Source organism: Euleptes europaea, chromosome 5, assembly GCF_029931775.1.
Source record: "Euleptes europaea isolate rEulEur1 chromosome 5, rEulEur1.hap1, whole genome shotgun sequence".
NCBI classification, from domain to species: domain Eukaryota; kingdom Metazoa; phylum Chordata; class Lepidosauria; order Squamata; family Sphaerodactylidae; genus Euleptes; species Euleptes europaea.
Window position 1 is genome coordinate 92,637,500 of NC_079316.1, and position 27,625 is coordinate 92,665,124.

The 27,625-nt window shown below is 47.7% G+C and overlaps 1 protein-coding gene across 1 annotated transcript; it reads right to left on the minus strand.

Annotated features, from left to right (window-relative positions):
- SUPV3L1 (Suv3 like RNA helicase) lies at positions 1-27,328 on the minus strand. The gene is made up of 15 exons (XM_056849319.1): positions 27,175-27,328; positions 22,689-22,766; positions 22,219-22,326; positions 20,591-20,705; positions 19,293-19,461; positions 15,112-15,223; positions 14,696-14,773; positions 12,262-12,353; positions 10,949-11,129; positions 9,586-9,679; positions 7,118-7,337; positions 6,268-6,348; positions 4,402-4,578; positions 2,577-2,725; positions 1-503 (listed from the first exon to the last, which is right to left on the minus strand). Exons 3-15 carry the CDS (start codon positions 22,280-22,282, stop codon positions 23-25), a joined length of 2,013 nt encoding a protein of 670 aa, XP_056705297.1. The 5' UTR covers positions 22,283-22,326; positions 22,689-22,766; positions 27,175-27,328; the 3' UTR covers positions 1-22.
- Positions 27,329-27,625: the final 297 nt, after the last annotated feature.

A 27,625-nucleotide genomic window follows, 5' to 3' on the forward strand; every position in this document is an offset into this window, starting at 1 on the left:
TATTTTGCAAAGATAGACCATTTCACTTTCTATTCTTCCCCTTTGGGTCTGCGTTCTGGGCAGCACTGCCAGCAGCATCCCCTCCGCGATCCGCTAACCACTCGTTCTCCAGCTGCTTCAGCATTTCCTGGGTGAGGAGTCCCTGCTGTATGAGTCTAGCAGCCAACGCGCCCTGGACCCGACCCGGGGGCTCCGCCTGCACTCCGGCCGGCCGGTGGCCCAGCGCTTTAGACCCCCTTGCTCTTCGCTGCCCTTGGCCCTTGGCTTCATTTGGGAGAGGCGCCTGGCCGCTCTCCGGAAGGTCTTCTGCGTTCAACATCCCGTCACCGATGTGAGTCCTCTGAAGTGGGAAATCATCCGGAACAGCCACAGTTCCAGAAACAGCTTCCGAGATTTTGATCAGCCTCGTGATGTTGAGTACCCCGATTTGTATGATGTCGTCCAGCTCCTTCTCAATGTCCCTCACAAGGCTTGTGTCGGGGAACATGTCCATAAAGCGGTAACTGAAAGAGAGCGCAAGTGGGCACCTGTGGTAAGTGGACACTATAAGGAATCCTGAAAGGTATCAACCTCCCCTGAATCCCAGTCACCAAGGGAGTGACAGGTGGGTTTTTTTAAACAGTTACCTACTCCTTGAGTTTAGAAAGGAATACAGAAAGAAAGTGAACACATGAAGCTGCCTTATACTGAATCAGACCCTTGGTCCATCAAAGTCAGTCTTGTCTACTCAGACCGGCAGCGGCGCTCCAGGGTCTCAGGCAGGGGTCTTTCAAATCCCCCAGTTACCTAGTCCCTTTAACCTGAGATGCCGGGGGATTGAACCTGGGACCTTCCGCATGCAAACTAGAGGCTCTACCACTAAGCCACAGTCCCTTCCCTAAGAGCAATTATGAGAAAACTGTTGCCACTTCCAGAGGGTAATTTCAAAAGCAGGGATCCCCAACATGGTATCCATGGCCACCATGGCACCCACTGACACCTTTCCTGGTGCCTGCCAAGTGTTTCTACAACGGGTGTGGTCTGGAAGGGTTTCTGACTAGGAAACTGGCCATTGGAGATTTGATTGGCTAAGCAGATTTTTCAAAACATTCCTTGGGAAAAGCTGCTTCGCTGCATGAATGAAGGTAAGCTATGGCAGCCATTTTGTGGCTGGGTCCACGTCTTGCAGCAGCCATTTTGTCGCAAACCTTTTGTGGCTGCACCCACCACCCTATGTCAGAATTCCAAAGGTGCCGGCAGGCTCAAAAAGGTTGTTGACCCCTGATCTAGAGCCAGCAAGGTGAGTTCTTGAAGAACATACTGAACTGGAAGCAACAGCTCTCTCTGCTAGAAAAAGACGCCTCACTTAATGGAAGGGACTTACTACATCCAACCAATTATCTATCACACACAACTGATGGGGAGCCTCATAGAAACGATCTATGTAAGCAATCTATGAAAGATATTAATTACAATGTATCCCACGTTTTTCCCAAGACTCTCTGCGTGGCATGTAAGGGTTACCCCGTTTTGTCCTCACTAGAGCCTGGAGCCAGTAAGCCAGGCTGAGAGATAAGAACATAAGAAAGGCCCTGCTGGATCAGACCAAGGCCCATCAAGTCCAGCAGTCTGTTCACACGGTGGCCAACCAGGGGCCTCTAGGAAGCCACTAACAAGACAACTGCAGCAGCACCATCCTGCCTGTGCTCCACAGCACCCAAGATAATAGGCATGCTCCTCTGATCCTGGAGAGAATAGGTATGCATCATGACTAGTATCCATTTTAACTAGTAGCCATGAATACCCCTTTCCTCCATGAATATGTCCACTCCCCTCTTAAAGCCTTCCAAGTTGGCAGCCATCACCACATCCTGGGGCAGAGAGTTCCACAATTTAACTATGCGTTGTGTGAAGAAATACTTCCTTTTATCTGTTTTGAATCTCTCACCCTCCAGCTTCAGCAGATGACCCCGCGTTCTAGTATTGTGGTAACCTGACCCAGAGAGAATCACAGCTGAGCAGGGATTTGAACCAATGTTTCCCTGATCCTAGTCCAACGCTCTAGACTTACTATACCCCACAAGCTCTCATCTATTTCTCTGCCTCCAAGTGATTTGTTTCTGTTCTGCATTAGTGCATTGTCTAATAAGCCATTCTGAAGAATGTGTTGATCATAGAGGCTGATCACAGTTACGTGATTTCGCATATACTTTGTCCTAGGCCTCTGAGATATAACACACAATTCCCACATAGTTTCTACTTGGAAATTATTCAGACATGTAGCTTCCGATGCAGTACAGTCCTCTGCTGGGACTGTACCAGAGAAAGTACACGTGGGGGATCACAATGCCCCTTCACCTGGAAAGTTACACATCAAGGAAAAGGTTAAACTGGTTCCCGGGAGTGTGAGCTTTCCACTTGAAGGAAGACATTTGAACAAGTAGTTTGGTCTGAGCTTTCTGAAATTGTACAGTCCTATAAGAGGGCGGCACCATGCCAAAAGGTGCTGCTGAAATCAATTTCTGCCCACAGTGGAGACTTCCTTATGCCCCAAAGCTGCCCTCATTAAGACTCAACCCAAGCATCCTTTTCAATACCTCAGCCAAAGGTAGAGATCGAGGACATCGTGAACGGCTTCCAGATGAACAAGCTCCTTTATATTCCTGGGTGGAGTCAGAGGCCAATTAATGTGTCTGCACAGCCAGTCAAACGTCAGAGGTTCATTTCTGCTGAACTGCCGAGCAAACTAGAAAATAAAAAAATGCCGGAGTTGGAGGAGCAAACAGCTGGATTTCCTCCAGAACTAAAGTTACTTTCATCCCAAATATCAACCACTGTCTCATATTCCCCAACACTGTTTGTGGAAAGCTACTCTTCCCTTACCAAGGCCAGGCACAGTAATTTATAGCAGAATTTTTGCTTAACACCTTGGTTTGGCACACAAGATCCAACTGTGTAGCAAAGCAAGGAAAAGATATTTAACTTTTTTATTAAACACATTACAAAGATGTTTGTTTGGAGCACATAAAGGTTTACATCGCATGTCCCACACTCTCGAGTTCAGCAAGGGATATTAGAGGTTTCGCCTCCCCAACCCTCATTAGCAGGATTTTATATGGGCCACTGTTGGAGGAGAGGGAGCAAAGTCAGCCTGGCTGATTAACACCGCTGGCCTTTGGCTGTTGGCTTCCGCGGTTGTGTTCTCTTTAGGTTTGGCTCTGGCACAAAGAGAATGAAGGGAGGGGAAGGAGGGCAGAGTTGTGTGATTTCCCAGGAATTTCTTTCCTGGGTGGTACAAGGACGACAGTAGCTCTTGTGGCCACGTGTTTTCCTTTCTGATCAATTCTAACAAGCGCTGTAAATGTTTTTCTAAATAGCTGGGAGTTTAGCAGGTGATTCTAGATTTCATTCTGTTTCATTGCACCAACAAGTCCACAGTGAGCAAAACAAAACTGGCAGGAGACCTACAGAAGCCTTCTCCACTAAAGCCATTCTCATCCATTTCAAAGGAAAGGGCACCTTGTTACTCCTATAGGAAGATCTCCCCAAAGCACATCCAAGGCTTTTTATGCTACAATTTTGTACGGACTTGTAAGCTGAGTCATAATCCAAGATGGGTGAGGGTAGCAGACTTGTCCTATGGCGTCTTTTTCCTCCTTCCCCTGTGAGCCAATATCGGCCACAAGTTACCAGTAACCCACACACCGCTGAGATAGCTAAACGTATCCTCTTTGTGAGGTTATGTCAGTATTAGGATGCGCCAGAGGCTGCTTCAAGAACCCCTCCTGAAAAGGAATAGAATTTGGGCTGATGTCACAACTCTGAGTATCGGGCCTGAAAGATTTGTTATCCACCAGCCATGCCCTGTTGTCTTCTAAGCAACTGCAGACCCAAGCAGCTAACAGCTGAAGGAGGCTTTGTCAGCCTCTACGAGTCTATCACACACCAATCTGCTCTAAAAGCTTAAGCAGGACAGCAGAACTGTCACCAAAGAGCTAAACTGGTACATCCACTCAAGCTGTTTTCCTTTGACCAAGGTTGTGACAAACTGCACGCTTCAACACCTCCAGGTGGCAGCATCTCCCACAAAAGCCAAGCCATCCTTTCCAAGTGTTTCTTTTCTCTCTTTTTTGCCACTAAGTCACATCTGACTTACGGCGACCCCTGGAGGGGTTTTCAACACAAAAGACATTCAGAGGTGGTTTGCCATTGCTTGCCTCTGCGTTGTGACTCGGAAATTCCTTGGAGGTTGCCCATCCAAATACTTGCCAGGGTTGACCCCTGCTTAGCTTTTGAGACATGATGAGATCAGGCTAGCCTGGGCTATCTCGGGAATCCCAAGTCGCAACCTTGAGTAACTATAACAGGCAACCTCTGATCCCCACCCAGCCACCTACACACCCACCGATGCAAATCACTTACCTTCAGCAGTGAGGTGCACACGTACGGCTGCTTTTTGTTGATAGGTGCGGTACAGAACACGTATCTCGCTCGCAAGTTAAGGGGAATGTGCTGAATCATGTCAGCTAGGAATTTGAAGTCCTCAACATTGCAGACAAAGTAGAGGCCGTCCACTTGTGAGAGACTCACAAAAATATCCTGTTAAAATACCACAGGTCAAGAAGGCAGAAAAGGGATTTCAGTCAATGTTTCAAACCTTGCAAGAGCAAACCAAAGCTTCCAGGGTCCTTTCTATGTAGAGTTGCACGGGAGGGGGTTATAACAGTGGGCACTGTGATCTGTGTGTGTGCGTGCATGCATATACTATGCCACATAAAATGTCAGGTTTCTGAGGCAAGAAAAGGTGAATGCTACAACGCAGTCATTTTGCATACCAAACCCATGAGAATATCACATGCATTTGCTCTGCATAATTTACTGTTTCTTCTCATTAACTTTGATACCACTTAGATCCTTCCTCATGATTTTAGCAAGCATTGCTCATATACTTTAATGCTTATCCTTGCAGGCCTTAAGGGCTAGAAACTTGCTTATTAAAAATAAAAAAGTTGAGATTCTTGAGATATAGAACACAGTTCTTGTGCAGTGCCACTAGAAAATAAACACAGAAAGAATCCAAAATGGATCAAATGGTGTTTGGAGAGAAGGCCATCTCAAAAGGCCGCAGAGGCTCTGGGATGGCTTCAGACAGAAGGAACAAAAGCCACCGCTTCCGAGTATTGGTAAAAGGCAGCAAAGTCATAACATTCCTTTCTCTCTCATGTGGCTCTTTTCCGTCTGTATTCCCAGCTTGTATGCAAGAAGCTATAGAAACGACACCCACACCAGTTCCTTAGACTGAGCCCCCTTAGGTTTTATCAATAATGAAGGTGTGACCTGTTGTGTTCCAGCTGTGTGTATGTGTTGGTTTTCCCCACCCAACTCTTGATGTTTTTGTCTACGTTTAGATGAAAGAAAGTAAAGTTTCTGAAGTCTAAGATTACAACATTTTTTTAAAAAATCAACAAAGGAAAAGGAGCGCTCAGATGTCGGTAATAAGGTTTTAGTTAAGCATTAGGGCTCCGATCCAGCCATCCGCACATAGATACAGAAATCAGGGAAGTTCCAAATGCAGTTTGTGGGACAGCAGAAGGATGATCTGCTTTCGGGGGGGGGGGGAATCCAACCGTGTGGACACCGAAGAGCTTGCTGGATTCACATGGCAAACATATCTCTCACCTAAGATCTCCTGCTCGGTAGGAATCCATTACCTGATCCATAGGATCAGGTATATCTGCTTCTTCGCTGTTTTTTTTTTTTAAACTAAACATGCCATAAAATCTGACATTTTAACATCTCTAGGTAGTCCACCTATTTAATATCCATTGTGAAATACAAAAGCATCACAGACACATGGTCTCCAACATTAAATCGAGATCTTGAACTACTTTAATATACCCACATAGATGAATGACTATATTTGAATGACTATATTTGGCACAATTATACGTGGATGTATGTCTTGCTGTTTTGGTGTTTTATATGTGTATGTGTTCTAATATATTTGAGTCAACATATATTTAAAACTCAAACTTCCTGTGGAGCAGTGCATAACTTTGATTCCTCATGATTCCTGCTTTAGCTGCTAATGATGCAAACCCATTAAAATTTTAAGGCAGCCTGCCCCTTCAGCTACACAAGCAACACATCATATATTTCCAAAACCCTCAAAGTGCCATGTTCATGAATGTAAAACTGATCCTTGGGATCCCAAGGGGCATGCCCTCGGTAGACAAACACAACATTTAAAGCACTGCTCAAAGCACTCAACAGGCCTTCTGGTCTTACAATTAGATTGGAGAGTGTGGCACCAGGAAGATGATACGCAAACATTTCAATCTGCTCAGCAGTTGGATGCAGGCCAGCAGCCTGTGGAGGGGAAAATGGAACAGAAACATCTATTTTTTTTTCTTTAAACAGAAATAGTTTACTGTATTAGATCATCAATGACCTGCAAGACAACACAGTGTCCCATTAATCTCATGCCACCACATGCAGGTGTGTGCGCCCGCCCCCATACACACACCATTGAGCAGAGGAAGCCTAACAGCTACTCAGGGCAAGAGTTCAAACGCTCTATCTTGGCTCACTCGTATCCTGCAGCTTCCATCTGTTCAGGGCAGCTTGGGAAACCATTTAACACACGTTAAGGAAAAATAAAAACCCACAGAAGCAGCCGGGCTCCCCATTACAACTCAAGCCAAGCCAGACTGAGAAAACCTTCTGAAACCAAAATGCTTTAGGCTCCTCTGAAAAGAAGCCAGAGAGGCAGATCTCTACACCTCTGCTGGCAGACAGTTCCATGTAGGGGGAGATCAACAACTAATAAGGGCTGTGAGTTGGATCCTGTAATCCATCAGCGGAAAGCCCTGATGGATGCAGTTCTTTGCCTTGTACCCCTGTGCACCAGCAGACCTTTCTGATCCTTGAAAAGATGATTTCCATAGTCATGGGACCTGTGCCCAGTGGGCTGGGAGGGGGGAGCACCGCCATGAGGAAGGGGACAAGATCACCCCTCACCCTCCCTCTTCCATCAGTGCAGTCCATGTTAAGAGGACACTGCTCTGCAAATCCAGAGTACCAATCAGACAACTGTAAAATGCTTCAACAGTATCAGTCTATTCAGAAGAGATCTTACCACTATGGGTTCCACCGATTTATTCAAGATTTCCTTTAACAAGGCAAGGTCGTCACGATGCATAGTAGTGACCTCCCCCTCTTTGAAAACTGTGCTAAACCTTCCAGCTCTTCCTGAGATCTGTAACGCCTGGGAGGTTGTGATCGTATCCATTTCTTTCTCACCCTTCTCATTGACCACTGGCTTAATCAGAGAGTTGAAAATGATTCTCTTTATGCTCCTAGAACCAAAGCACAAATAAAAAAGACTGGTGTCAAAATCACAGGGGGGAGAAAAACTATTGCATTTATTCTACCATAGTCTAAGTTCTGCAAATACTCTTCTAGGCAATGCTATCTTTGCCTGGAAACATGAACGTAGGTCAAAGAGGGTACCAGAAGGAAGACAATGACAGTAAAAGACTTTGTGGCGGTCTCAGAAGTAATACTGCAGTGAAGGAAACCTCCCTTTCTTTCCTGCTGTCCCATTTGCTTTATACCAGCGGAGGACTGCTAATTATCCAATGTCTATTCTGAGCTCTGCATGAAACTTGGATATGCTATGTGAGCACCAAGGTCCAACCAGCAGCTGACACTCACCTAACTGCCATCAGGAGTAATAAGGTAAAAGGATGGAACAGGCAAGGTGCAGCTAACCAGAGCCATATGACCCCTGGCTGACCCGCATCAGATTTCAGAGTGGGATGCTTGCTCCCCATGTGGCATTACAAGCTCTCTCAAACCTGGTGGCCTTTAGAAGGGCTCTGGGCTTCGTGAGGTTTACACATTTAAGAATCTTGTCTCAAGTCAGCAGTTTGTTGAACTAGGACAGTGGTCGGCAAACCGTGGCTCCCGAGCCACATGCGGCTCTTTGGCCCCTTGAGTGCGGCTCTGCCAACGCGAGCCAGGAGCACCGCAGCACCTTCCACAGCAGCCCAACTTTCTATTCCCTGGCAGGGAGGCGGCAGCCTTCCCCTCAGAATCTGCAAACCGCGGGATGGTTTTATTTGGGGCCGCTGAAGGAAAAGAGCATCCCCGCATCCAGCGCAAGCCGGGAGCGCCGAGTTCCACTGCGCAGCTCCTGCCACTCGAAAGCGCCGCGGTGGCGCCCACAAGAGCAGGCGGGCCGGCAAGAGTTCGCGGCGCTGCAGCGCGTGCCCATGCGCTCTGCGGGCCGGCCAACTTTCTATTCCCCGGCGGGAAGGCGGCAGCCGTCACCTGTGTGAGCTCTACGAGCGGGGGGAGGAGGCGGCGAGGGAGGGAGGGAAAAGCCGGGTGTGCGGCGCATGCGCGCTACGCTGCCCCGAGCTGCTGCGGCCGCAGTCACTTCCTGTCCTTGTGCCCATCCGGTTCCGGGGTCGCATTGCGCTGCCGCTTGGGAGGGATAGGCGGCGGCAACGAAGGCAAGTTTCACTCGGGACGCCTCGTCAGGCCCCGCTCCCGACGGCAGCCTCCAGGGGAGGGGGGAGGAACCCTCGCACCCCCACTTACCTGGAAGGGGGCTCGCGGAGGCAACAAGCGGGGACCGACCATAATCGCCACCCCGCAGCAAGGCAAACCCGCCAGAAGCCCCAGCCGCCGCCAAAAGACCCGCTCGTCAGCTGGCGAGCGGGGGAAGCGGCCTGGGCGGAGCCCACCCAGTAAATAAGGCGCCGCGGCAGCCACAATGGCCCGCAGTCCCCAAGCCGGAACCTCGGGGTGGTAGCGGACAAGGCCGCCCCTCAGCTGGTTGGCGGGAGGGAGCCACGACGGAGGGGGGCTATTCCTGGACAGCTGGCAGGCCGGAGAGGCACCAGCCCCAGCAGCCGCGGGTAAACTGGTGGGGAGGGGGGGGAGAGAACAGGTGCGAGGAAAGCACACCTAAGAAGGGAAGCCCTTGCCTCGAGCCCAGCACGCTCAGGATGGGCGGAAGAGCCAGAGCAGGTCTAAAGCGCAACCCCCGCCCTCTGCAGAGACTCTCCCAACAAGGAGAGAAAGAGGGACGGGAAGGGGGTGTTTATAGTCTCGGCTTGGGGCGGATGGGGTCGGAGCACAAAGGGGAAGGAGTATAAAGCAGGACAAGGGTGGAGGCCAAGGAGGAAGCTGGCTGCCTACTTGCTCAGATCTCTGTGTCAGGGATACCAAGCTGGCCAGCTCAGAGGAAAGGTATTTTTTTTTGTCATCAATTTAAAAATTGTAATTATTTTGTGTTGGTGGCTTTATTATTATAATTATTATTAATTAAAGTTTATTAAGTTAATAAACAGTGTACCTACCTATATAGTTTAAGTTTAAGAAATTTGGCTCTCAAAAGAAATCTCAATCGTTGTACTGTTAATATTTGGCTCTGTTGACTAATGAGTTTGCCGACCACTGAACTAGGACATGCCTGTATTCAAAAAGGCCACATGGGAAAAGTATAACTGAGAGACACATCCTGAAAAAGCTGAGAACCTCCACCACATTCACTTCACTTAAGCATAACACCTTTCATTCATCCAGGATACTTACAAGTTGAGCCCCATTCCAATGGCATCTGTGGCAACCATGATTTTACAAGGGTCATCAGGATCGTTGAATTTTTTGGCTTGAGTAAGCTTTGTTCCTGAAACAATCCAATCACAAGTTGCATGTGTGATGTAGCATTGACCATTTCAAGTTCTCCTGCAGCTGTGACATTCACAGTGGACTGAGAGACACACCATCTAAGAGGGCAGCAGCACAGAGGCTGCCTCGGAAGTAGCCCCAGGGCACTCACACGGAAGCATAGTTCACGTGGAACAGGTGCATCCTTGTGGGGTGGTGCAGACGTGGCCACTGTGATTTTCACAACAATGAAGTGTTGCCTTTAGTATTTATACCCCACTTTTCTGCCCATGGGTGTCCCCAAAGCAGCTAGCATCACTCTCCCCTGCTCCATTTTATCCCCTCAACAGCTACCTTGTGAGGTAGGTTAGGCTGGGAGCACATTGGCTGGCCCAAGATCTGCTTTAATGGCAGATCGGGGGTTTGAACCTAGATCTCCTGGACCCTTTTCTGACCCTGCATATACACCACCCCGCATGGACTTCTTGCTTCACATAGATGATGTGTTCATGCCAGCCAGGTGGTGCTTTGTGCTCCCAGGACAACTGGGGGTGGGGAGGGAGGCCAGCAGCACGTGGGAAGATCACGGCTTTCCTCTCTTCCTTCTCAATGTCTTGCAAGATCTACAGGGAAGCCAGCTCTGCCACAAGCAACATGACATAGCCCATGGGAGAAAAGGAGCACAGCAGGACCCCCAATGAGTGCCGACTTTGGAGCAGCATCAGCTTTAACAGGAAACTAAATCCGAGTGGGGCTGGACTGCAGGCTGCTTGAATGCATTAACGAGCTAAGCTCAGCTACATCCTAACCTTAACGTAATCAAACTCCTCCATAAAAGCGGTCTGACCCATTTTTTAGGAACTGAGTTTTTTAAGGAACTGAGCAGGGCCAGGTAGGGCCGTTGCCCAGCAAGGCTTCTGACTGGCCATGCAGATTTTTTAAAATGTTGCTTTGACAGTAGCTGCCACCACAGCACAAGGATCTGCACTGTTTTACTGGTTAAGCTGTGGCAATCATATTGTGGCTGGCTCCGCCTCCTGCCATGTCAGAATTCCAAATGTGCCCGCAGGCTCAAAAAGGTTGGGGACCCCTGGTCTAATCAAAGAACAAGACATGGAAATAAAATTCTATGGAACAAAAGGAAAGGTGAACACACTAAGTACAGAAACTCCGCTTAATGCTGTACCCGATTCAGACTCCAAATGCCAAGCATTTCAAAATTACTCATCACATACGCCAACAGCTAGGCACGAGTGGCTTTCCCACGATAGACAGTAACAACATTTACCAGGTGGCAGGCTTCCGTAGATGACAGCACACTCCAGTCCGCGGGCTTCAATCTGCCGGCTCACAGAATAAATATCGTTCTTACTGAAACAAACAATGCAGTCTCCAGGACGAAGGTTATCCAGAGATCCAAGTGCCTGATCCAGCACCGTTATAGGGGTAAGCCTCTTGTAGTTTCTCACCTAATGACAGACAGCAGAGCTTACAACTGTAACCGCCCACAGAATTATGATGAACAGAAGTGCACTGATCGAGAGAGCTCCTTGAGGTACCCACAAGGACTCGCCTGCTTGCAATGGTGTGTACTCCCCACCCCTAACAGCTCAAACAGAAGCTCTCATGGCTGCAAACTGATTGGGGAAACCCCCCCTACAGCTTTCAAATGCAGTTTGTCACATAACAACTGGGGGTGGGGGTGCACTGAGGTAAATCATGCACAGATTTTATTCTCCCTATGATCCTTTCCTGGTCTTGGCAATGGGATTACTGTAGAAATGAAGGATCCCAACTTGCACTCATTACCCTTCATAAGAACATAAGGCAGGCCCGCTGGATCAGACCAAGTCCAGCAGTCTGTTCACACAGTGGCCAACCAGGTGCCTCTAGGAAGCCCCCAAACAAGACGACGCCAGCAGCACAATCCTGCCTGTGCTCCACAGCACCCAAGATAATAGGCATACTCCTCTGATACTAGAGAGAATAGGTATGCAGCATGACTAGTATCCATTTTAACTAATAGCCATGAATACCCCTTTCCTCCATGAATATGTCCACTCCCCTCTTAAAGCCTTCCAAGTTGGCAGCCATCACCACATCCTGGGGCAAGGCAGCCATCTAACTTACTTGAGTGCACCTCACCTGGCAAAAAGCTTGTCAGAATTACTTGCTCTAAAGATGTGCTTTGTACTGTAAATATAGACCTATGAATTGTTAAACTGACTTTTGTTTTCCGGGGCGGGGGAGTTAACATCTATACAAAAAACTCTATTGTTCCTTGTTTTTCTTTTCAGTTTCTGTATGCCCCAGTCATCACCAGTATTACTAAAAAGTTAAATCATCGAGGCAGCTGTTATAGCAGGACTCAGCACGTATCAATCTATATAATTTAGTCCACGTCAATGAGATCTGCTGAAGAAATTCTACTCTTCATCTACCTTTGCAGGGGTTTTACTTTTAAGACGTACCTATTCTAATTCCTAAAAAGCACTCATAATTTACACACACACACACACACACACACACAATGCCATTCAGATTGTTAAGAGGAAGGAGCCTGGAAGATGCAGACACTTTGCAAAGGGGTGCGGCACCCACCTCCACTTCCTCCCCTGTCGTGTACATCAGCTCGGTCACCAAGTTAATAGCAGCAGCTTCCCCGCAGACATGAATTTCTTCTGCACAGAGCCCTTGGGAAAGAAGAAATCCCCCAGTAACTTGGAAGGCAATTATAAAAGTGTTTTCAATGCAGACAGACTGAACTCAGTCAAATGGGGCTGGACCCCAACACCTCTTTGTCCATGTGACAGTCACTTCCGCTCACACAGTAGGAAGAAGAGACTAGGGATACTTCTCCCCACCACAGTCCTCAGACACTTACCCTATCCTGTTTCCCAAAGGCTCCCTGGCCCTCAGAAGCAGTTGCAGGAGGGGGAGTTAAGGATGAATGGGCACGTGAGAGAGATCCATTCCATGAATGAAGCCCCGCTCAGTTCCCTGGGATGTTTACCATGCTCTAATACAGGGGACCCCAACACAGTGCCTGTTGGTGCCCTGGCACCTACCGAAACCTCTCCTGGTGCCCAAGTGTTTTTAGAAAGTGGGTGGGGCTTGTGCCCAGCAGGGCATCTGATTGGCTATGCAAATTTTTTTAAAGTTGCTTCACCAACAGCTGCTTCCACAACGCAAGGACCTTCACTGCATTACTGTGTGTATATATGTAAGGAAATATTTTTAACAATATGTTCATGTTAAAAGGCATCCAGTTAAACAGAGCTTCTGCCTGAAATATTGAACAGTGTTATGCATAACTTCCGTCTCTGATATGTTGTGGTTGGATCCACCTCGCGTGGCAGCCATTTTGTGGTTGCGCCCACCACCCCGTGTCAGAATTCCAAAGGTGCCCACAGGCTCAAAAAGGTTGAGGGGCCTCTGCCCTAAGAAAAGCAGGGCAGTTTAATGGTCACTTTTGCTTGCCAAAAGGAATAATTAGCAAAACCCAGCACGTCTTGCTGCATGCAAGCTGTCAAGGGACTAGGTCTCTTCCATAGCCTCTTGTTCAAAACTGAGGCCTAAAGAACATGGAAGATTTCTGTTCCCTGGAATATCAAGGTCGAGCTGACTGTAGTTCAGAGGGAAAGATAAAGGGGATGGGAGGTATTCACAGGTGCTGGGTACATCATCTGCCCTAACAGTTTCAAGGCCACCTAAGTGGCCCTACACACTCCATCTCATTAATGCAAAGATTTGTGGGTGCTTGTTAATTGGATCTAATACAGCTGCAAAATGTTAGACTAATTGGCAATCATACCTAATTGGTTCCATCACCGGGACAGTGACACCAATGGTTACATCATTGGGCTTATATTTGATTGGCTAGTCAGAATCACATTGGTGCTAGACGCCAGGCATAAAGGAAATATTCTTTATTCCTTTGCTTGGAATAGAACTAGCTTTTGATCTGGGGTGGGCCAGCACAGCCAGACACCTGTTGGTTTAGACCAGGAGTGGGGAACATCAGGCTCGGGGGCCGTTTAAGGCCCGCGAAATCATTTGGTCTGGCCCTTCGTGGGTCTTGGCAGATCTCTAGCTCAGAAGGATCTAAGACTGGTGATCCACCCCTGCCAGGACAGGAATAGCCTCTATTCAAGGCAGATGTGAGTTTGTTTTGCCGAGAAAAGGAACCTTTTTTCCCCCTTGCAGAAGAGTCATTAGCTATGGAGCTGCTAGGACCGCCCAAGATGCCACTGGTTGGATGCCTGCCTACTTGCCCGCACTGCGGGGGTGTCCTCTGGGGCAGCTGCCTGCTTGGGGTTTGGTCGACCAATTTTTAAGTTGATAATTCTGTATGGCCCGCGAATGGTGTTATGAATATCTAAATGGCCCTTGGTGGAAAAAAGGTTCCCCACCCCTGGTTTAGACTTTGGAACTATCTTGGACTCAGTCTTGCTAAGCTAACCTCTGGATTAGAGAACCATTGTTTGTAAAAAGGATTTATCTTCACTGCTCTTTTATTGTATATTCCTGCACATTCTTTTAAGAAATCACTTTAATTATATTTGGTGGGTTCTTGAATTCAGGGGCTTCAATCTGAATCCAGTACTTTGGCCCAGGTTGGCTACAGTTACCTACAGTTACCAAAGTAACTTGTTTCTGGAACTCACTTGTAAGTGTGAAACCTTGCAGGGTTGATTTCTTGTTTAGACCCAGGAGACCTAGAGGCTTGGTCTCTGGCTGGCTGGACAGTTAAAGGGGCTAGTGGCAGTAATAACCTGGAGTGTGCCGGAGTTACACTTCAGCCTTTGTTTGTCTTGCCCAACCAGTCACACCCCTAAAATAAACTTTCTCACTTGGGAAGCTTGAGACATAAGCCCCCAAACTAGCAACCAAAAAGTACGCAGACTCTTTGGAGCCACCTGCTCAAAACTGCAATTGCCAGGAGAATTATGGATTCCACCCTAGTCTTCCTCTACGACAACAAGGATTAGAGACATTTCACTTATCACGTGACAGATACTAATAGAGGACATACCCAAGAGTGCTCGCGTCCAAGCCCAACCCCTGGAAGGATCTTTGATCATCTGAATTTCATCAATCACAGCTACTTCATCTAAAAAACAAAACATATATGGGTAAATTATGCAGGGTAACTTGAAAGGTTAAATGTACAGAAGTAATCATCTCCCAAGCTAAGTTATTTAAACAGGTTATTCACTCAATTTAACAACTGCCCTTATATGATTTTAAGATCACTCCTTTCCCAGTAAATTCCCTGAGGCAACTTCATAATTCCTATTAAATACATCTTTTTATTGTTTGTCCTGTTCATTTCTTGTTAACAGAACAAATTTCAACTTATAATGCACCAGAATATAGTACAATATAGATTCCACACTACAGCATGACATGATTACACACTCCTAGAGATTTTTTAATGGATATACTCACAGGGTGTATTAACACTGCACATCTCAATAGTGCAAGCAACGTGGGCAGATGGTCTCCCGTCACCATCTACACAGACGCGCTCTTCCCCAGTCACCAGATCACACGGCACGTTCTAGAAGGGCAGAGAAAGGACACACAGATAAGAAACAAAAAAAGAAAGGAATCTCCTGCAAGGGTCCTACACAAAGCATCGGGTACAGCAGGCAGGAGCTTTGTATAAACCTGGACATCCTGATTTCCAACGTTAAAGTAGATCTAGAAGAAAAATAGACACAAAGAGGCAAATGGGGAAGGAAGGAAAAGCTGATGGAACTCTCCACTGCTGTCAGACAAAACCCTTCTGAAGAGAACCAACAGATGCTAAGCCAGGCTTACCCTTTCTTCTGGCACTTAATTTAAGTAAGGAGCCTTCCTCAGACCACTATCAAGCGTTTCTTATCAGCCTAGTTTCCACCCCCTCACCTAACTGTCACTCTCCCCAGCTAGCATTTCATCTCTCCTGTCTTTTTCCCATCTTAGACTGATTTCACAAAGAAGCAAATTCCCCCACAATGTTTGGAGAATGGAGATTTTTCTTTTAAAATGTAAATTCTAATACACATTTTCTAAGGCACAGCACACCCATTCATTTCTCTAAAACTTACAAAGGACTAGCCCTCATGGTCATAAACAGTAAGTGTGATGGAAAACAGAGAGAAAGAAGGGGGAGGTAGATGGGAGACAAAGAAAAAAATGGGCAAAGCACCAGAGTAGCTACTCCAAAGTTTTACAAACTTTTACAACAAGGTTCAATTAAATTGCAAAACATATACAGTGAGGGGAAAAAGTATTTGATCCCCTGAATTTGCCCGTTTGCCCTCTGACGAAAAAATGACCAGTCCATAATTTTAATGGGAGGTCTATTGTAGCTGTGAGAGACAGAATAACAACAGGAAAACCCCCAGAAACCCAGAAGACAAAAGTCAGAGATTGATGTGCACTATAATGAGTGAAATAAGTATTTGATCCCGTATCAACCAGTCAGATTTGATCCCCTATCAACCAGCCAGATTCGATCCCCTATCAACCAGCCAGGCTACCTGGTATCTTCACTGTATGTAATGAGCTGAGATTAGAAGCACCTGCTGTAAGGGAGAGGTCTTACCTGTAATCCCAGCTCGTTACAGTACCTGTACAAAAGACACCTGTCGACAGAAGCAATCAATCCATCAGATTCCAAACTAGCCACCATGACCAAGACCAAAGAGCTGTCCAAGGATGTCAGGGACAAGATTGTAGACCTGCACAAGGCTGGACTGGGCTACAAGACTATTGCCAAGCAGCTTGGTGAGAAGGTGACAAAAGTTGGTGCAATAATTCGCAAATGGAAGAAACACAAAATAACTGTCAACCTCTCTCGGTCTGGGGCTCCATGCAAGATCTCATCTCGTGGAGTTGCCATGATCATGAGAACGGTGATGAAGCATTGGTTCTTGTAGGTTATCCGGGCTGTGTGACCGTGGTCTTGGTATTTTCTTTCCTGACGTTTCGCCAGCAGCTGTGGCAGGCATCTTCAGAGGAGTAACACTGAAGGACAGTGTCTCTCAGTGTCAAGTGTACACACTTGACATTGAGAGACACTGTCCTTCAGTGTTACTCCTCTGAAGATGCCTGCCACAGCTGCTGGCGAAACGTCAGGAAAGAAAATACCAAGACCACGGTCACACAGCCCGGATAACCTACAAGAACCAATGAACTCTGACCGTGAAAGCCTTCGGTGATGAAGCAGCCCAGAACTACACAGGGGGAACTTGTCAATGATCTCAGGGCAGCTGGGACCATAGTCACCATGAAAACAGTTGGTAACGCACTACGCCATGAAGGACTGAGATCTTGCAGAGCCCGCAAGGTCCCCTTGCTCAACTCAGCACATGTACAGGCCCGTCTGCAGTTTGCCAATGCACATCTGAATGACCCAGAGGAGAACTGGGTGAAAGTGTTGTGGTCAGATGAGACCAAAACCGAGCTCTTTGGCATCAACTCAATTTGCCGTGTTTGGAGGAGGAATGCTACCTATGACCCCAAGAACACCATCCCCACCGTCAAACATGGAGGGGGACATATTATGCTTTGGGGGTGTTTTTCTGCTAAGGGGACAGGACACCTTCACCGCATCAAAGGGACGATGGACGGGACCATGTATCGTCAAATCTTGGGTGAGCACCTCCTTCCCTCAGCCAGGGCATTGAAAATGGGTCGAGGATGGGTATTCCAGCATGACAATGACCCAAAACACACGGCCAAGGCAACAAAGCAGTGGCTCAAGAAGAAGCACATTAAGGTCCTGGAGTGGCCTAGCCAGTCTCCAGACCTTAAGCCCATCGAAAATCTGTGGAGGGAGCTGAAGGTTCGAGTAGCTACACATCAGCCTCAAAATCTTACTGACTTGGAGAGGATCTGCAAAGAGGAGTGGGACAAAATACCTCCTGAGATGTGTGCAAACCTGGTGGCCACCTACAAGAAACGTCTGACCTCTGTAATTGCCAACAAGGGTTTTGCCACCAAGTACTAAGTCATCTTTTGCAAAGGGATCAAATACTTATTTCACTCATTATAATGCACATCAATCTCTGACTTTTGTCTTCTGGGTTTCTGGGGGTTTTCTTGTTGTTATTCTGTCTCTCACAGCTACAATAGACCTCCCATTAAAATTATGGACTGGTCATTTTTTCGTCAGAGGGCAAACGGGCAAATTCAGCAGGGGATCAAATACTTTTTTCCCTCCCTGTATTGTTTGTGTGTAAAGTGCCGTCAAGTCGCAGCCAATTTATGGCAATCCTTTTGGGGGGTTTTCATGGCAAGAGACTAACAGAGGTGGTTTGCCAGTGCCTTCCTCTGCCCAGCAACCCTGGTATTCCTTGGTGGTCTCCCATCCAAATACTAACCAGGGCTGAACTTGCTTAGCTTCTGAGATCTGACAAGATCAGACTAACCTGGGCCATCCAGGTCAAGGCAAAACATATATTACAGTATACAAATAATGAGCAAACACAAAAAGCAAACAGAGATTGTGCCTGCTAGTAATTTAGCTTTGTCATTATCATTATAAGCAAAAAGTTGCTGCCATTATCAACACTTTTGCTTTTGGCATTTACTCATTATCTGCATACTGTAATACATGTTTTGCAATTTAATTGAACCTCATTGTAAAAATTTGTAAAACTTTGGAGTAGCTACAAGTAATTAGATAAACGCCTCGTAACCTCTTATGGAAAACAGATGCACCTGGGGAGAAGAGGCTCCAACTGCCCTGGACTGCCAATCATGCAGCAGCGCAAAGGCAAGCGAAACATTGCTGTGCTGGCTTGGTTTTGCTTTGAAACTCATAGCTGCTTCATTTGAAGAAGCCTTAGGAGATCTACTGAGCTGCTCCAGATTACAGATTTTTAGCAGCTCACAGTGATTTCAGTTTTCTTTAATTGATGCTTGGAGAATATATAAGACAGCACAGAATATATACAGTAAACAGCTATTAAAGGTCCCCTGTGCAAGCACTGGGTCATTCCTGACCCATGGGGTGACGTCATATCCCGACGTTTACTAGGCAGACTTTGTTTACGGGGTGGTTTGCCAGTGCCTTCCCCAGTCATCTTCCCTTTATCCCCAAGCAAGCTGGGTACTCATTTTACCAACCTCGGAAGGATGGAAGGCTGAGTCAACCCTGAGCCAGCTACCTGAAACCAACTTCCATCGAACTCATGTCATGAGCAGAGCTTTTGACTTCAGTACTGCAGCTTACCAAACAGCTATTACAGAGTTTCAAATTCAGCAACAACAGGATCCAGAATCTGCCCGCACAGCTAGATATTTTCTTTGCAAATTTTACAGTTACAGAACTGACTAGCAGTGCCTCCAGCCAAGTCAAATAAACTTAGATTAGTGAAAATGATCATAACTGTATTTCCAGAGGTACTTGACTCTCCCTTTCCTTCCTGCCCACCCCCTTGGCCAAATGTCTCACACACCATCAAAGTACAGATGGTGTGCTCCTTGGAGTACTGGGTTGTTTTCTGCTTATACAGTTGGGAAGGATATTATGCAAGCCAATGACATTATATCATAAACAGCCACTACAATAGTCAGTATTACAGCAATCAATCCCCGAGATTCACAACAGCACAGAAATATGCAAAAATACTGACTGCATCGTTACTCTTTTGGAAGATCTCATGTGCCAGCAGCTTCAAAGGGCCACAGTATACTCCTGATTTTGCTGCTAAATATCTTTGGATTGCATGATAGGTTTTTCCACTATTTGTCGGACCCGCATGAAACACAATTTTTCTCTGGATAGCCCTGGCTTCTGGATACCTGGAAGGTAAGAAAAGACACACAAATTGATACACATAGGTAAGTCTTGATTCAAATGTGTATTCATTTATTTAATTCATCTGTACTCCACCTTTCTCTCCAACGGGGACCCAAAGCGTCTTATACTGTTTTCCTCTCCTCCATTTTATCCTTGCAACAACCTTGTGAGGTAGGTTATTTTATTTATTTATTTAAATTTGTGATTTGTAGCCCGCCCTCCCCAGCCAAGGCAAGGCTCAGAGCAGGTAACATCATTTTAAAATACAATGAAATATTAAAACAATAAGAATACCAGTAAATCCTAAATTTAAAACAATAAAATATCAAGTTAAAAACAATCCCCAAGAATCATAAGACGGTGCCTCATTCCAATCATTCTGACCGAGATAGATGACAGGCTACCCCCTCAGTTGGTATAATATATCATATGGAGGGGGTTAAAGAGGCCAGCAGATCTGATACCTGTGGCTGCCCTCAACTATAGGCCTGGTGGAACTCTTTAAGGTCCCACAGGGCCCTGATGTCACCAGACAGAGCATTCCACTATGCTCTCATCGAGGACAGCCGCACACTCTTAGGGCCAGGGACCACCAGTAAGTTATTATCAGGTGATCATAAAGATATTCGGGGGTATACCAGAAGAGGCGGTCCTGAAGGTATGAAAGTCCCAGGCCATGTAAGGCTTTAAAGGTCAAAACCAGCACCTATGCTGAGACAGCATGACCAGCCCAAGGTCACCCAGCGAGCTACCATGGCACAAGCGGGGATTCAAACCCAGGTCTCCCAGATAACAGTCAAACACTCTTAACCGCTACATCACACTGGCTCTCTTTTATTTTGCAGTCTATTTTTAAAATATTCAGATCATTAAATGGTTCCAAAAATTCATTTGAGAAAGAAGACTGAAAAAAAAGGTATCCCAGTATACAACATCCCAGTATCCAAAATTTCATCTGCAGCAATATGTTTCTAGAAAATGAGGGAAAAGCAACCCTTTAATTCATTCTCCTACAGAGCAGCAAAACTAAACACAAGCAACAAGTCTTAAACACTTGATAAAAACATATAAACTGAGATGGCAGCTGGTGATCATATTAAAGACTGGATATGCTATTTTGAAGCAACTAACCAATTGGGTGGCAATCGTAAATCACTGATTTTGCGCAGATCATCCATACACTCCAACATAGGAAAGATCTGCTTAGCGTGTCTCATGAAAAATGGGAACAGATCATCAACATGCCCTGAAAACAGAAGAGACACACATACACACATCAAAATGTAACTAACAAATTGCCACCCAACTGCCCTATAACATCTCGGACTTAACACTCCAAAGTAGACATGTGACATTCAGCACTGTTTCAAGCTATAAAAGTGGCCTTCCACACGTTCTCACTAATTGGAGCACAGAGGGTAAACATGTAGAGGGGCAAGATTGGTTGCACGAAGGAAGGGGCCACTGGGGGGAGGGAGCACAGGCTCAGCCAGCCTCCCTTTCGCTCCCCTATGTTCGCTATATGCCCACTTTCTGGATACTGCTCAAGAAGCAGAGAACAACCAAGGAGTTACCCATAAGCACAGCTTCATCTCCTGGCACTGGGTCTAAATGGATGCCCCAAAGGTCTCGGAGTTGCTGAACTTTGGCCTGGTGTATTGCTGCTTGCCTGTCACAGCAGGAGCATCCACACAACCAGAGCAGGGTCACACCCTTGGACAAGCAGTGCCCAGATTCTGCACTTTAGATTACATTTAACTGTAAGGAACAGTTGCTGTAGTACAGATATTAGAAGCAGAGAATACATACTAGCATTTCCATATTCCACTTTTGCTAAAGTTGTCACCTTTTGGAGGGGGGTTGTCAAGTCTCAGCTGACTTATGGTGATCCCATGGGGTTTTCAAGGCAAGAGACATTCAGAGGTGGTTTGCCATTGCCTGCCTCTGCATAGCCACCCTGCACTTCCTTGGTGATCTCCCATCCAAATACTAACCAAGGCCAATCCTGATTAGCTTCTGAGATCTGACAAGATCGAGCTAGCCTGGGATGTCCAGGTCAGGGCAGAATCATCTTCTAGCATTCTTTTTATTAAGTTACTAAGGATAATTCTATGCATGATCAAGTACAACAACTATAATTTTGCACGCATGGATGCCAGATGCTGGGGTGAGGGATCTGAACTCTTCACCTAGGCCCCACAGTGGCACACGAGATGGCATCTTCCCCATCTGCTGAGGCTGCTAAGGCAACCAAAATGGCACCCAAACTCTCACAAGAGAATTGCAAAAAACTATGTGTCACCATTTTGGTTATCTTAGCAACCTCATCAGAAACCCAGTCAACACTGAATTTCAGCAAGGCCTGCATAATTTTGGCTATCCCTTTGGAGGGGATTCTTATTTTTCCTCATACCTAGGGATTCCCCTGGATATGCAGAACCTAATACCAATATCAGGGCTGGTCTCTCAGCATTGCTTCAGTTGCCAGCGCAGGGGCCAAGACTTCACTATTAGGTAGGATGATATAAGTAACAAAATGAAGCAAGGTGGTGAACAGCCATGCTGACAATCTAAAAGACTAAAAGACTCCAATAAAGACTCCAAGGTCTCCATGTAGAATGAAAGAGACCATTGTTGGCAGTTTCTTTCGATACATATACAAGAAAAGTCTGAATTTAAACACCTAACCCTAAATCAAACCAATTCACGTATCTTTTTAAACTATGATGATGAAATCACTGGATATTCTTCATGCTTACCTGCCCCACAACATATATCATTTAGAATAATGTGCACATCTGGCCTCAATGAACTAGATTCCATGATGTATTTCCTAAAGCTTATAAATGCTTGATGAAAAAGACGAGCTGTAAAAGAAGAGGGGGGAGTAGCTCAGCGTTACATGCAAGCATCAGGCTCCCTAAAATTGAAAATAAAGTCCTAGTAAGAATACATTTTTAAAAACCGCTTAATAAAGTTCAATAATTGTAATGTATTTTGCTTTCATACTGAAATGGTAATTGATGCAAATGGCCACTGAACTTCTTTACAAGAAAGGGTAAGTGAAGAACACAGTTTTTTTCAGGCACTAATATTTAAACAATATACGCCTTAGCCAGGCACCTTCAAAAATAGGTCATGCTCAGAACTATTGAAAATTAAGTAACAGACATTTTTTGCCCCAAAAATGATAAAACATCTAGCAAAATTAGTCTTCAGTATTTCATACCATCTAGACCATTTTCCGCCCCTAGTTTTTGTACTTCTCTCCTCCTGTAAAATTTATTCAGTACTTTCAAGACTTCACCTAGAAAACAAAACACAAAGGGTAGCATCTTAATTATACAAACATGGATAAAACATAAGAAACAAGCAGCTGTCATCAAGCATGTATTATAAAACATTCCCTTAAATCTCCTGTGAAGAACAACGGTCTTCACACACTCACTTCCAATAAGCTGTCTTTTCTTGCTTAGGGTGCTTTAGATGAGGAATGGATGATTTCTGAATACTTGGGCAAAGTTCTCCAAACAGTAGTGGCCATGTGTGTGGGGAGAGATACCTGAAACGTTATGGATGATTAGGCTCTACAATGCAGTTGGCATGCTACAGCAAGAAGAGCTCCACGCATATAGAACATGAAGATGAGGATGAAGTGTACTTCCTGAAAGTCCCCAGAAAGTGCAAATGAAAATGGGACAATATTTGAATCCCCACTTTGCCACAGAAGCTTGCTTGGTGACCTTGGGCCAGTCACACACTCTTAGCATAACTGACCTCACAGGTCTACTGTGAGGATAAAATGGAGCAGAGGAAAACAATGTAAGCTGCTCTGGGCCCTTGGTGGGGAGAAAGAGAGCAAATCAATCAGGTATGTAAATAAATAAATGTTGCTGGCAAACTGCCAGCTGGCTATGTTCCTTTACTGAAAAATACAAGCACATCCTGGTGGGCCTGTAAAGAACAATAGTTGTAACTGTGCCTGCCAAGGCAAAGACTGGACTCTCTAGACCTAAGCATAGGAATGAGAGCTACACCTCTACATTGTATGCTGCAGGAACACCACTTGCTGAAACCCTTAAACTTTGACTCATAATAACAGATTAATAAATAAGGCCAGCATCCATCCTCTACAATGTAGGCTGTCTCTTCCATTTCATCCTCACAACCTAGTGAGGCAGAGCAGGACGAATGAGGGTGACTGGCCTAAAGCCACTGGAGCGGGGAGAATCCTGGAATCCCCAGTACTGCTTTGACCACTACAACAAAACGGCTCTCGTTTGCCTCTACAACCATTTGCCAGAAACCAGGGTTTACAGCTAAAGAAGAAGAAGAGTTGGTTTTTATATGCCGACTTTCTCTGCCACTTAAGGGAGACTCAAACCAGCTTACAATCGCCTTCCCTTCCCCACAACAGACACCCTGTGAGGTAGGTGAGGCTGAGAGAGTGTGACTAAGGTCACCCAGCTGGCTTCGTGTGGAGGAGTGGGGAAACAAATCCAGTCCACCAGGTTAGCCTCCGCCGCTCATGTGGAGGAGGGGGGAATCACACGAACACATGAATCTGCCTTATACTGAACCAGCCCCTTGGTCCATCAAAGTCAGTATTGTCTACTCAGACCGGCAGCGGCTCTCCAGGGTCTCAGGCAGAGGTCTTTCCCATCACCCTCCCAGTCCCTTTGACCTGGAACCTGGGACCTCCTGGATGCCAAGCGGATGCTCTACCACTGAGCCACGCCCCCTCCCCATGGCTCTCCAGGGTCTCAGGAAGAGGTCTTTCCCATCACTAACCTGCCGAGTCCCTTTAACTGGAGATGCCGGGGATTGAACCTGGGACCTTCTACATGCCAAGCAGAGGCTCTACCACTGAGCCATGCCCCCTCCCCATGGCTCTCCGGGGTCTCAGGCAGGGGTCTTTCCCATCACTAACCTGCCGAGTCCCTTTAACTGGAGATGCCGGGGATTGAACCTGGGACCTTCTACATGCCAAGCAGAGGCTCTACCACTGAGCCATGCCCCCTCCCCATGGCTCTCCGGGGTCTCAGGCAGGGGTCTTTCCCATCACTAACCTGCCGAGTCCCTTTAACTGGAGATGCCGGGGATTGAACCTGGGACCTTCTACATGCCAAGCAGAGGCTCTACCACTGAGCCACGGCCCCTCTCCATGGCTCTCCGGGGTCTCAGGCAGAGGTCTTTCACATCACCTACTTGCCTGGCCCCTTTAACTGGAGATGCCGGGGATTGAACCTGGGACCTTCTGCATGCCAAGCAGAGGCTCTCCAGGGTCTTAGGCAGAGGTCTTTCACACCACCTACCTGCCTCGTCCCTTTAACTGGAGATGCCAGGGATTGAACCTGGGACCTTCTGCATGCCAAGCAGAGGCTCTCCAGGGTCTTAGGCAGAGGTCTTTCACACCACCTACCTGCCTCGTCCCTTTAACTGGAGATGCCAGGGATTGAACCTGGGACCTTCTGCATGCCAAGCAAATGCTCTCCAGGGTCTTAGGCAGAGGTCTGTCACATCACCTACCTGCCTCGTCCCTTTAACTGGAGATGCCGGGGATTGAACCTGGGACCTTCTGCATGCCAAGCAAATGCTCTCCAGGGTCTTAGGCAGAGGTCTGTCACATCACCTACCTGCCTCGTCCCTTTAACTGGAGATGCCAGGGATTGAACCTGGGACCTTCTGCATGCCAAGCAGAGGCTCTCCAGGGTCTTAGGCAGAGGTCTTTCACACCACCTACCTGCCTCGTCCCTTTAACTGGAGATGCCAGGGATTGAACCTGGGACCTTCTGCATGCCAAGCAGAGGCTCTCCAGGGTCTTAGGCAGAGGTCTTTCACACCACCTACCTGCCTCGTCCCTTTAACTGGAGATGCCAGGGATTGAACCTGGGACCTTCTGCATTCCAAGCAAATGCTCTCCAGGGTCTTAGGCAGAGGTCTGTCACATCACCTATCTGCCTCGTCCCTTTAACTGGAGATGCTGGGGATTGAACCTGGGACCTTCTGCATGCCAAGCAAATGCTCTCCAGGGTCTTAGGCAGAGGTCTGTCACACCACCTACCTGCCTCGTCCCTTTAACTGCAGATGCCAGGGATTGAACCTGGGACCTTCTGCATGCCAAGCAGAGGCTCTCCAGGGTCTTAGGCAGAGGTCTGTCACACCACCTACCTGCCTCGTCCCTTTAACTGGAGATGCCAGGGATTGAACCTGGGACCTTCTGCATGCCAAGCAAATGCTCTCCAGGGTCTTAGGCAGAGGTCTGTCACATCACCTACCTGCCTCGTCCCTTTAACTGGAGATGCCGGGGATTGAACCTGGGACCTTCTGCATGCCAAGCAGAGGCTCTCCAGGGTCTTAGGCAGAGGTCTTTCACACCACCTACCTGCCTCGTCCCTTTAACTGGAGATGCCAGGGATTGAACCTGGGACCTTCTGCATGCCAAGCAGAGGCTCTCCAGGGTCTTAGGCAGAGGTCTTTCACACCACCTACCTGCCTCGTCCCTTTAACTGGAGATGCCAGGGATTGAACCTGGGACCTTCTGCATGCCAAGCAAATGCTCTCCAGGGTCTTAGGCAGAGGTCTGTCACATCACCTACCTGCCTCGTCCCTTTAACTGGAGATGCCAGGGATTGAACCTGGGACCTTCTGCATGCCAAGCAGAGGCTGTCCAGGGTCTTAGGCAGAGGTCTTTCACACCACCTACCTGCCTCGTCCCTTTAACTGGAGATGCCAGGGATTGAACCTGGGACCTTCTGCATGCCAAGCAGAGGCTCTCCAGGGTCTCAGGCAGAGGTCTTTCACACCACCTACCTGCCTCGTCCCTTTAACTGGAGATGCCAGGGATTGAACCTGGGACCTTCTGCATGCCAAGCAGAGGCTCTCCAGGGTCTTAGGCAGAGGTCTTTCACACCACCTACCTGCCTCGTCCCTTTAACTGGAGATGCCAGGGATTGAACCTGGGACCTTCTGCATTCCAAGCAAATGCTCTCCAGGGTCTTAGGCAGAGGTCTGTCACATCACCTATCTGCCTCGTCCCTTTAACTGGAGATGCTGGGGATTGAACCTGGGACCTTCTGCATGCCAAGCAAATGCTCTCCAGGGTCTCAGGCAGAGGTCTGTCACACCACCTACCTGCCTCGTCCCTTTAACTGGAGATGCCAGGGATTGAACCTGGGACCTTCTGCATGCCAAGCAGATGCTCTCCAGGGTCTCAGGCAGAGGTCTGTCACACCACCTACCTGCCTCGTCCCTTTAACTGGAGATGCCGGGGATTGAACCTGGGACCTTCTGCATGCCAAGCAGATGCTCTCCAGGGTCTCAGGCAGAGGTCTGTCACATCACCTATCTGCCTCGTCCCTTTAACTGGAGATGCTGGGGATTGAACCTGGGACCTTCTGCATGCCAAGCAAATGCTCTCCAGGGTCTTAGGCAGAGGTCTGTCACACCACCTACCTGCCTCGTCCCTTTAACTGGAGATGCCAGGGATTGAACCTGGGACCTTCTGCATGCCAAGCAGATGCTCTCCAGGGTCTCAGGCAGAGGTCTGTCACACCACCTACCTGCCTCGTCCCTTTAACTGGAGATGCCGGGGATTGAACCTGGGACCTTCTGCACGCCAAGCAGAGGCTCTACAAACTGAGCCACAGCCCCTCTCCCCTGGTCCAAACCCGAATCAAACTGTCTCTGCCTCCCGCGCAAGCGCAGTGGCTTACTCTTATTGAGCGGGCGAGTAAGCTCGGCGCCGACATCCCCCTCGGGGCCAGGCGCCACCGGCGCCACCGCGAGCGGCACGAACAAGGAAGTGTCCGGAGCTTTGGCGCCTGCGTCGCGGCCGTCGGACGAAGCGGTGGAGAAGGCTCCCCCCGCCGCGGCTGCCCGGCTCGGGCCGCTCTGCCGGCTCCGGAGGACGACGGCGGCGCCGCCATAGCGGAGCCGAGACACGAGCCGCGCGCAGCGACCCACGGACATCGGCACGGAATGCTCACAGCCCTCCGGCGCGCCGTTTTTGCGTCAGCGCCCGGCGCGGCAGGCCCCCAGAGGGCGGCTACTCGAGTGCCTGAGTGAGCGAGAGAGAAACGCTCCAAGCGACGCAGGCCGTTGGGGAGGCTGAGCCGGACTGAAGGGAACCCGAGGAACAGCAGTGCCTCCCCCCTGCCTCCCCGC

Coding starts and splice junctions, on each gene's coding strand:
- SUPV3L1 (XM_056849319.1), bottom strand. CDS start 22,282: ATGGAATCTAGTTCATTGAGGCCAGATGTGCACATTATTCTAAATGAT. Junction 20,706..22,218: donor TGATATATGTTGTGGGGCAG/GTAAGCATGAAG, acceptor TTCTGTTTTCAG/GGCATGTTGATGATCTGTTC. Junction 4,579..6,267: donor CCACACTCTCCAATCTAATT/GTAAGACCAGAA, acceptor GTATTTTAACAG/GATATTTTTGTGAGTCTCTC.